Below are 11,413 nucleotides of genomic sequence, written 5' to 3' on the forward strand. Positions count from 1 at the left end.
ATTTAGACCCTTAGGTTTTAACCAGTTCAACTTCATGCAACCTATGTATGTCTGCAAACCTGTTTCTTCTCTTAATTCCTATGATGGTTGTCTATGTGGTACTTTGGCTATGTGAACCTTGCTGAATTTACTGGGCTACTTGACCAGTTGTGCTGTATGCTCAGTCTGGTGATTTCTGTCCACTCTCCTTACTTCTTACTCTGATATTCTAAATTTCTATTCTTAGCCGGCTGAAAGCCAAGTCTACTTAGGTTCTATTATCGGCCTCCCTAGTGTGAGCACTGCTCGGGGTCCAATTGAGGCCCTTGTGAACTCTGACACACTAGGGCTTGGTCCTAGTCATTCCGTTAACCTCCAAAACTATCCTTAATACTCTACTTCCCTATCATGTAATGTGTTCTATATTGGTTGTTCCAAGTGGTGCAACACTTTGTACTGTGGCTCATTGAAAGGGGTCTGAACTCCCCTATGGATCTGTGATCGTATAGTTCTTTATTGAAGGCCTAAAGTATGCTATTCCAGAAGTATTGAAGTCCAGTAAGGCTGGGTATCTAGTTATTTTATTTGGGCCTACTATAGGCCTGTCTACTGTTATGTAATATTGTTACTTTATTCATTATTGGACGTGTAATAATATCCTTTATATAAACGATTGGGGTTGTTAGTAAAAGGGGATGGGGTAGATCCTAATGTTAATATGTGATCGGTAGATAACATGCCTATAGGATTGAATGATGCACTTGCTTTATGTTGTTCATTCTCTATGCACACTGTAGAAATCATGCCATTAGGAAAAAGCACACACTTGCACTACTTGATTATTAGCAAAGCATGAGCTCAAATGCCTCAATATCTTTATTGCTAGATGTTGTTAGAAAACATGCTAGTAGGAGATAAATATCATTGAATTTTCCGTTAATTTGCATTACTACAACATATCCACTAGAGATCATGCCTATAGGACTCTGATCACCTCATTTGTCATTGCATCGCATGATTCACCTAGAAAACCTGCCTATAAGGTTTAACAATAAAATCAGGTTCTCAAGTGCTAATCGTTAGAAATCCTGCCTATAGGATGCCACTGTTCACCTTAATAACTGGTAATGACGCCCTTTCAATACTGATCATCGCTTACTTAGGCCGTTACCAAAAGCATGAGTAATTCTGAGTTTCTATCCCTCTATTACTTAAATCACCTAGGCGTAACATCTACATGACTAATAACTGGGAATCTGCAATTTCAATAATCAGTGTGCAACACCCTTTATAATCCTGTCTATGAACAACGCTGGTTTCTGAAACTACTTGCATGCCTTGATGCCTTATCACATAGAAATCATGTCTATAGGGATCTAAGTACTTAATTCTGAACTGCTCAACATATAATTTGTCTTGCGTGCATTTATTGCCTAAGTTTAGAGGCAAACTTGAGCCTTGACTGCCTATATGTGAAGTCCAATGTATTTCGTATGTCGCCTAGTTTTGACATTTTTGAGTAGCCTAAGTGAGGTCTAGAACCATCCAAAGTAAAGGTCCAATACCTCCTGGACCATAAGTATGGGACGGGTAGTGCACGCATAGGGTACGACCTATAATTGAATTAGAACGCTTTTAGGTAACAACTTTAATATAGTAATCGGGTAGCAGGAGATGATAGTCTGTGCCTGCTAAATAATATGAGTAACACCCCATCTTGAGGGAGTTACGAAGTATTATTTATGTTGCACGGGGTGATCCTTAAGGCTAAAAAACTTAGGACCCCCCTCCTCTTTATATGTTGTTATTAGATCTAAATAGTCATATCCCTATATTCGCACTAAGATCTGTATTAATCATATTATAATAAAGTTCTTTGACTTCTGAATTCCCTTTGTTTACTTGATCACCTAGCTTAATCGTAATCCAAATAATCTTAAGTTCGGTCAGGACCCATAGTTGTGGACCTCGAAGAGTGCCTAACACCTTCTCTTTGAGGTAACTTGAGCCCTTACCCGATCTTTGGTGGCGTTGACTAGTCAAACAAAGTTATCTGCATAATAGGTGCCCTAACGCACCTTTAAAATCGTTAGGTGGTGACTCTTCTCCTTTAGCACTCTATCTCCCATTCTAAAATGAGTTGTCACATGTCGAAGCCCGCTTTTCGCGAGAAAAACGGGGCGCGACATCTAGCAGTAGAGATTTCATAGATACAAATAAGATTAGGTAACTACACAGTACCACAGAAATAACCGAGTCATAATTCATACGGTGCACGCCCACACGCCCGTCACCTGGCATGTGTGTCACCTCAACACCAAATACATAACACGTATAATCAGGGTTCATACCCTCAGCTCTAAGTTTAGAAGTGTTACTTACCTTGAACAAACCAAATCTAATATCGAGCAAGCCAAGCGATGCTCCAAAAATGCCATCCCGCGCGTACCAACCTCTGAACGGCTCGAAACTAGCCAAAGGGAACTCAATACATCAAATAAAGTCTAAGGAAGCAATTCCAATTGATAAAGATCGAATCTTTACTCAAAAGCCCAAAATTATAAGGATCACACCTCCGTAGATTACTATGCAGGAGATAATGCACCTACTTAGCCTCAAATTGGCATCTTGCTATTCCCTTTCACAGCTATGATTACTACGCAATCACTAAATCTTTCTGAGTCTGAATTCACAACAAGACATGAAAATCTACTTCGTTCCACAATTAATCAAGATGAAAAATCTTTCACACACTCATAACTCGAGACTATATGTCACATCAAGACAGCAATCTAGCACCCAATAGTCCTTTTTACATCTCAAACAAACTCTTTTCATCACATTTAAACCATCTGAACACACCCCACGGTCATAGAAAGAAAACGAGTTATCCCTTTTATGGCCATTATATCCACTCGTCTGTTACTTTATATCACTTTTGTTGACTTTTCTTGTTTAAGATCAATTCTCCACAACTACTATCACATTTTAGTAACTTTAGAAAAAGGCAATCTAGTTATAATACATACCTAAGCATATAAGGGATTACTTCTCCTCCTTATTTCACCGTAGGAAAACAATATCAATTAGTATTCTCTAATTAAGAAGATAGTTCTCCTTGTATCCCAAGTTATCTATCGATCTTTAAATTGTCTACAACTGATCTTCGGAATTTTTCGGTTATAAAGAAAAAGTAAAGTGCATAGATGATTATATTCTAAATATATTTTTTGGTAAAATATAAAATTGAGCGGTCGGTCGAAACTAATTGTATTTCCTAGTCAAAGTATATAAATATGTATATTATAATACACATATATACAATAAATATATATTTACCGACTAGTATTTTTGGGAATGGCTAAAAATATACATTTCTCGTATTTTTCTTTAACATATTCTCTATTGGAATTTCTACTTAATTATACTGTTTTTGAAACTTATTTACTCTCACTATTGAGTTTTAACTTAATTACAAGTTGATATATAATTTACCACTTTTATACATTTTAGTATTAAATAAGTAGTTTTTTAACGTGGTAACTGAATATCTCCGATTCTCTCTCTGTCTCTGTCTCTGTGTGTGTGTGTGTTTTCCCCCTCTCCCATTCAATCTCAAGCCAAGTAGCACTATCAGAAAGCTCCATGAACGCAGCCAATATAATTGATGTGGTTGGATTTACATTTGATGAAATAAAAAGGTAAACATATTGATGATTTCTTTTAGTTTTTTGGAATCAATAAACTAAATAGTATAATCAGAAGCGAGTAGATTGAATTGAAAATCCTATAATTCATTAAAAACTCCATTGACAACGGTTAAAAAGTTTAGAAGTTTTGAATTCGAAAATAAAATTTGACAAAATTATTATTTGTTTAGATTGGGTGTTATAGCTGATTGAGAATATCCTTTGAAGTTTATATCTCAATTTTGAGAGAATTTGGTGAAAATTCGAGGTGGTTTTGGTTAGAATTTTATATTAAAACTCGAAAAAGAAAACATAAATAAATTGTATATATTTTATATTTCAGGTGTAGAAACGACATACACAATATATATAACTAACATAATTATATACAAGTTGTATATAAATTATAGTTTTTGACCGGATTATGTACAAAAAAAATATACTCAAGTTGTAAATAATTATAGATTTTGATCAAATTTGTATATGCTTTTTTAGTTACTTTCTATAAATATGAAAACTTAAATAAACCGGATAAATAAATTTAAAATTTCGTACGTAAAAGGTCCCTTCTCAATTCTTAAAAAGGGAGTGGAATAAACCCAAACCAGTGACAAGATAAGCCCAGATCCTTCCCATTCAAACAGAACGTGTTTGGCCCAGTAACCAGCTACAGGCCCAGTTGAGGACGTCTGTCATAATCGTTTAAAAACGTTAACATTGTAAAACCCTAGTCCCTCCACAACCCATCCTAGAGGAGAAGAGACACACCAGAAGTGATTCAATGGGTAAAGTTCTCAAAATTCTCTCATTTTCCTTTTATTTTTGTGTGTGTCTGTTTTCATTGAATAGGTAAATATCTGAGTGCTGGAAAATGGGTCCTTTTTTTGTGAACAGTTATGTAGCATTTCTGGTAGTTTTCTTTAAAGAATTGGAATTTTCATTTAGTACTTGTTTATTTGTGTATATTTCAAGTGGGCTCTCCGCTATGTACATAATTGCTTATCTTTCTGAGCAGATGAGATGTTTTAACGGGTTTGATTATTATGCTTATTTGTTTTTGTGTTTGTGGAGAAGAAAAGGTTTTAGATTTGAAGCCATGTTAGATTGTTTGAGCACATCACGGAACCTGTAGTGTTGCTATATTGTACATATTCCTCAGCACTCACTTGATGCTGATATTTATATACACATCATTTTTTTGTCTGGATACACATCATTTACCAATAAAAGAAAAAGTTTTAGATTTAGAAGTGTCCAATTAATTCCTATCGTTGCGGAAATGTAGGTGCTTACACTTATGTGTCGGAGTTATGGAGGAAGAAGCAGTCTGATGTGATGAGGTTCTTGCAAAGGGTGAGGTGCTGGGAGTACCGCCAGCTTCCCTCCATTGTGCGTGTTACTAGGCCTACTCGTCCTGACAAAGCACGTCGCTTGGGCTACAAAGCCAAGCAGGTAACTGTTTGTTTGTTGTGTTCTTAATTACTGAATTTTGATCTATGCCAATTGTTATAGGAGTTGTTCTTTTTAGTAGTGTGTCCGATCTGTATGAAGCCTTTTAGGTTAGTGCTTCTGGCGACAGGACATTTGGTGATTGAATCAATAAGATTAATCACTACTCTTTTTTAACTGTTTTCTTAAATTTGGATCGTTTCTCAGTTTGTGCATGCTGTCCTTGAGCAGGGGACATTCTTGTTCCAAATTTATCTCTACAAACCCAAAAAGAGAGATTAATTACTGTTCACTTGTGAAAAAAATAAATAAAGAGATTATAGTCTAGTTATATCGTGTTAACTATTGTATCTCTTGTTATTGCTCTAATTGGGTGGAAATCCAGGACACAAAAGTGCTAGTTTGTATAGGTTTCTTTGTCGAAGCCCGTAGAATTCCCTTATTCCTTCATCATTAGATGCAGTTTCTGCTACGAGAAATTTTCGGATAGAATAAATAAGTCTTAAGACAAATCACTTGTCACACCAAAAAAAGGGGACAACTCAAGACCAATTGTATAGCTTTGACTGTTATATCTGCTTGTTGTCTAGGTTGTGGAGAAATCCAGGATTCCCTTATTAGGTTATTCTTTCATCATTTATATGTAGTTTCCGTGCCAGGGAATGAAAACAAGCTCTAACAAGTTATCTTTCTAATAAGGGCCTGCAAGTTGTCAGTTATTGTTCGCCAAATAACAGCATTATGGAGAAGTTTTATGTTTTCTTGCTTGATTTTGTTTGGCTGTTCTAATTTATGACTTGTCATCTTTATATAATAGGGCTATGTGGTCTACCGTGTCCGTGTGAAACGTGGTGGAAGGAAGAGGCCTGTTCCCAAAGGTATTGTGTATGGTAAGCCCACCAACCAAGGTGTTACCCAATTGAAGTTCCAGCGCAGCAAGCGCTCTGTTGCTGAGGAGCGTGCTGGTAGGAAGTTGGGCGGCCTTAAGGTTCTCAATTCATACTGGATTAATGAGGTCAGTTGGTTGATACTCCTTTCTTGAAATTAATGCATCCTTATTTTGTTTCAGACAAGGAACCACGTATTCTGAATGACCAGTAATTGCTAATTTTAAGTTGTTTAAATTATTTGTTTGCTTGAATTTTGGTTTTGACTACATTGATATTTTATATTTGTTTGCTCGAATAGGTCATATTACTTTGATATTGATATGCTGTGGTCTCCATTGAATCCTTTCTTTTCTCCATATTTGGTTCAAAAAAAATTATAAAATCTGAATTGCAATGTTGTTGAATGTAGGATTCCACCTACAAGTACTTTGAGGTGATCCTGGTTGACCAAGCCCATGCTGCCATCCGTAATGATCCAAGGATTAACTGGATATGCAACCCAGTGCATAAGCACAGAGAACTTCGTGGTCTCACTTCAGCTGGTAAGAAATACAGGGGTCTCCGAGGAAAAGGACACCTGCACCACAAAGCACGTCCTTCAAGAAGAGCAACCTGGAAGAGGAACCAAACTCTCTCTCTCCGCCGCTACCGTTAATCTGCTTGGTAGTTTTGAGCCATTGTTGTCGCCCAGTTTTGTCTTTAATGTTGTAACCCTTTTAGTCTGGCAAGTCATGTTGCTCACTTTACAGAGCAACTGAGTTTGTGTTGAGCAAACTTTAATTCTAGATAATCTGATACATGAGTACTACTCTATCAAAGGGAGTTATTTTGGTATATGTAATTTGACAGTAGAGGTTCTTGGGTCTTGTGGGTGAAGTTTGAAATTCTAAAGTCACTGGATTATCTGTTATTGCTCATTCTTCTTTTTCCTCTTCTAGTTGATATCCTTGGTTCGTTTATTCATCCAGTTATAGAGAGGTTTTCACTCTTCCAGCTAGGATTAAACGAGCTAGCTGTTGCTATTCCTTTTACTTCTTCTCATGTATCCTAGATATTTAAACAATATTACTCCTTTCGGTCATATATTATACTGTCTCAATTTTCTTTTTCGTCAAAATATCATATTTTCTTATTCAGAAATAAATTAATTTCAAACTTTTATGTTTAATTCTTATTGAGATGATTTACAGCCACATATATATGTATGATTTGTTTTAGGTCACATATTTCAAAAGTTTTGACTACTTTTTAAATTTCGTATCGATTCAGATATCTCTATATAAATTCGACAGAGAGTAATTTTATTGGGGAAATGTATTTGTTTTAAATATTTGACGTTTTAGAAAAATAAGAAAGACAAAAATTTTCCCTTCCAACATTCCTTTAGAATCAAGTTCTCCTTCAACTCACCTTTCTGTCTTATGCGATATTTATTTTGTTAGACGTTTTTATCTCCCTTCTATGTAATATGTTTTTGTATTATGTATGATACCTATAATTTAAGTTTAAGTTCGTACAATGTACAAGTAGAGTAGTCTTTCAAGAATAATAAAATACGTTATAAAGTATACCTGCATTTTTTTTTCTGTAAATGTAATTACAATAGTGTGTGCACCAAAAATATATCTGAGTTGCAATCTTTCTTATATCTTAGTTGTGTTATATATAGATTTTGAGTTTTGGTTGTCACTGATGAAATTTTTTTATGAATATTAATTTAAAATTTATTATAAGTATAAAAAGAGAATCCTTTTAAGAATGTATTATAAAATCTTTCTATAGTTTAATAATTAATTTTTGCATTATGTGCATTGAATATATCTATCTATATTATTATAAAAGCATAAATATTTTACGCTAAATATTGAACGACAAAAATATCCTCAAAATATCAATCGACTTTTATACCCTTAAATATTTGCATAATTTAAGGATATAATGGTAAATTATCCAAGACTAGAATTCTTTTTCGATTTAAACTACACATACGCCAACCCTGGCTACAAAGTTGATATTGGTTATAATTCTTTTTGGACTTAATCGTTATCACAACCAAATATGACATGGTTTAGAGGATAGTAGCCTAATTGTTTTAGACAACTATATGTATGGTTCAGTTATTCTCTGGTCTACGCTATATATTTGGTTTTCCAATTTGTGTGAGATTTAAATTCATTGCATGAATCAGGGTAGAAAAGGTATAAGCCAACTATTCCTATAAAAAAAGAGGTTATTGTTTCACATTATTCATCATAATAACTTATAAAATCGCATACATCTCTCCCTTAAGTTCCAAACCAATAAGTAGTTTACATAATAAACTTCATGTTTCATTGCATTCCCATTATCATATATTTACAAAAAATTACAGCTTATAATTGGCTATAAGCATGTCAAAAGCTTTTCTTTTTTGTTTCTTTTGGCGCTCTTCAGTTACGTATTTCTGTGCTAATGAAAGATGATTGTCCTAACATGGTTTGGTGTTGCTTTCTTTTTGTTCCTTTATTTCTTAACGTTGAAATCTTTAGTTTATGGGATTTGGGTATTGGATATAAATTGTAGTGTTGTTGTAGAAAGAAGCAAAGTTCTCTAAAGGTATTTATTAGTTTTCTTTTCTATTTTCTTTTTTGAAATTGAGTAATGCTTTGGTTTAGGGTCATGTATATGAATTAGATCACGTCAATGACTATTTTTGTCCTGTTCTCAATTAACGTGCTTTGGTTTAGAGTTATATATGTAGCATTCTATATACTCTTTTACTGGTAATACTTACCATCCAATAACAAATTACTTGTGGGATTTCAAGGAGTTGGGCCAAGATGGACAACAAGTATTATTTCTCTTTCCAGTTGAAGTTATTGGAAAAACTATTTGTGGGATTGTGATTGGATAATTAACCAACGTGTTTTACTTTTTTACAAGTTTCTCATGTGATCTAGAACTAACTAGCAGTTTGTTTGGAATCACTTCTATTCTTTTTTGCCATTTTGATCTCCATGTTGATGGTTCTCTCTCTAAGTTACATTACTTCAGATCACTTTTGTGACTAAAAATGGAACTCCATATGATGACTTTAAGGCTACTTATTGACGAGAATTTTTTCGCAACTATTACAGTTATCATTGCTACCCAGGGGCAGATTTAGGGAGAAAAATAACACTGTACATTTAGCAAAATCTGTTTTTTATATTTGTATATTATGTTTTGAATTTGCTTGACATAGCCCAAAAGCATAGCTTAGTGGTCAAGGGATTCTAAACCTTTGTGAGGTTATTGGTTCAATTCCTACTAGCTACAATCTCTTTTAATTTTTTAATTTTTTTTTTGAACCCCTTAACGAAAATTATGCCTCCGCCACTATTGATACCTATTTTATGTGCGTGGATGTGAAATATTAAGATGATTGATACTTGAACATGAACTACAATCAATGGAAGATTGATATGGACTATCTAGGGTCATCTGTTTGTGCTTGATGATCATGTGTAGCCTCTAGATTTATATTCTCTACGGTATTATTACGATGTTGGAGGAGTTATACAATCTCATTTTTTATACAACATTAGATGAATAATAAATTAATAAATCACAGATCATGATCAATACACTACAAAAACTAAATACCAGAATCAATTAGTAGTAATACTTCGTGTAATTGTAGAAGTTGTATTTGCACTAATCTTATTTGTCTTCCAATACTCTTGTAGAGACAACGAAGTATGATTGAAGTTTTGGATTGGTCAGAGATTTGAAGATAAATGTTGTTTTTCCAATGTTTTTCATGCATACTGAATTCTTGGTTTTTATAATGTTACTGTGTTTATTATGTGGTTGTATACATATGTTCCAGATATATAGCTTATTTAAGTTAAGAAATTCAAATATTTATTTCTTTTTTATTTTCTTTGGGAATTACTAGGAGGTTTTTCTATTTAAGTTTGAAATCATTAGGAAAAGTGTGATTCCGAATCGTGCACTAATAAAAATTCTACTTCTATTTAGGGAGAAGGAACATGATTTGACCAAGAACAGTGTTAGTAATTCTTTTGATTTACGTCACAAATCTTTGGCAAATCCTATTACTCTTTTTATTTACATATAAAAAGTTTCTATGGAGATGGAACGAGATTCAATCAAAGAATAACTTTGGATAATTTGAAACATAAGTTAATCATATTTTGACTCTAATTATAAGGCAATAACACCAAAAAATTTACGCTTTCAACTATTCTCTCAATCTTCATCTAGAGTTAAAGCCGAAGTCTTAAAAGGAAGAATCAAAAGGAGGTAAAATTGTTGATGAAAGTTGCCCAAAGTTTATCTGAGTATTGGCAGTGGTTGTTTCCATATTCAAAACGTAATAGGTGTTTTTCACTCATTAAACTTCATATGAGTGTATATCAAGTTAATGAAAGGGACAAAAAAGTGATAGTCGATTTCAAGTTGGCGAGCAATTCATTAATGAAACTAACATCTCTCAGTCCCATTCAAATAAACTTTGAGCACAATGCATATTTCTATATTATAAATACAAACTAACTTAATTAAATTTATCATCTTTGTAGACCCTCAGAATACTTCATAATTTTGAATTCAACTATTATGTTAATGTAATGACAATAATCTTCCGCAATTAAAAATTAATGTATTTTTTCCATGTCAATTTCTTTAAAATGATTCTTATAATTAATAAGAAATTTAAATAATTATTCTTTCATATATATATGATTTATCTTCATATATATGATTTACTAAAAATCTACGTGCAACGCACGTACATAGAAACTAGTAATTTAAAATGGTCTCACTTGCTTTTATTATCAGATGTGTATATGATTTTTATTTTATTTTAACTGTTATTTATGAAATTACTAATAGAAAGCTATTTTATCTTGAAATTTGTTGTTATGCTCTTTCTTTCTTTATTCAACGTTATTAACTTTATACTTTTCATTATTATTTTTTCACTTTCTTTTTACCTTCAGAAGAAGAGTTTGATTTGTTTTATATGTAAGTCCACAACATTGATTAAAATAAATATAAAAAATGTCATGATATTTCTTTGAAAAATAAAATAAAAGAAGATAAGGGTTATCATCTATAGATTAATTAGGCATTTAAAAGTGCACTTGAGATAAGAAGAAGAGAATGTAATTGTCTAAAGTTGAAGTTGGAGAGAATGTATATCGTCTAAAGTTGAAGTTGGAGTTTGATTTTTTACACAAAATTAGAGGGGAAAATGGGGGAAAGTATAACAACTTCATACACTAACTACTTGTTTGGATAGTTGTTATGTATCGTATCGTATAATATTATATTATATTGTACTGTATCATTCTGATGTATATAATATTTGGATAGATTGTATTATTTTATGTCGTTTCATGATGTCATGCACCAACAATA

General features: G+C 33.1%; 1 protein-coding gene across 1 annotated transcript; it reads left to right on the forward strand.

Annotated features, from left to right (window-relative positions):
• Positions 1-4,317: 4,317 nt before the first annotated feature.
• LOC107802401 (large ribosomal subunit protein eL15) lies at positions 4,318-6,964 on the forward strand. Its single transcript, XM_016625892.2, has 4 exons — positions 4,318-4,453; positions 4,954-5,120; positions 5,935-6,132; positions 6,417-6,964. Exons 1-4 carry the CDS (start codon positions 4,450-4,452, stop codon positions 6,660-6,662), a joined length of 615 nt encoding a protein of 204 aa, XP_016481378.1. The 5' UTR covers positions 4,318-4,449; the 3' UTR covers positions 6,663-6,964.
• The last annotated feature ends 4,449 nt before the right edge of the window (positions 6,965-11,413 follow it).

The sequence above is a fragment of the Nicotiana tabacum genome, chromosome 4 (assembly GCF_000715075.1).
Source record: "Nicotiana tabacum cultivar K326 chromosome 4, ASM71507v2, whole genome shotgun sequence".
In the NCBI taxonomy this organism is placed as follows: Eukaryota; Viridiplantae; Streptophyta; class Magnoliopsida; order Solanales; family Solanaceae; genus Nicotiana; species Nicotiana tabacum.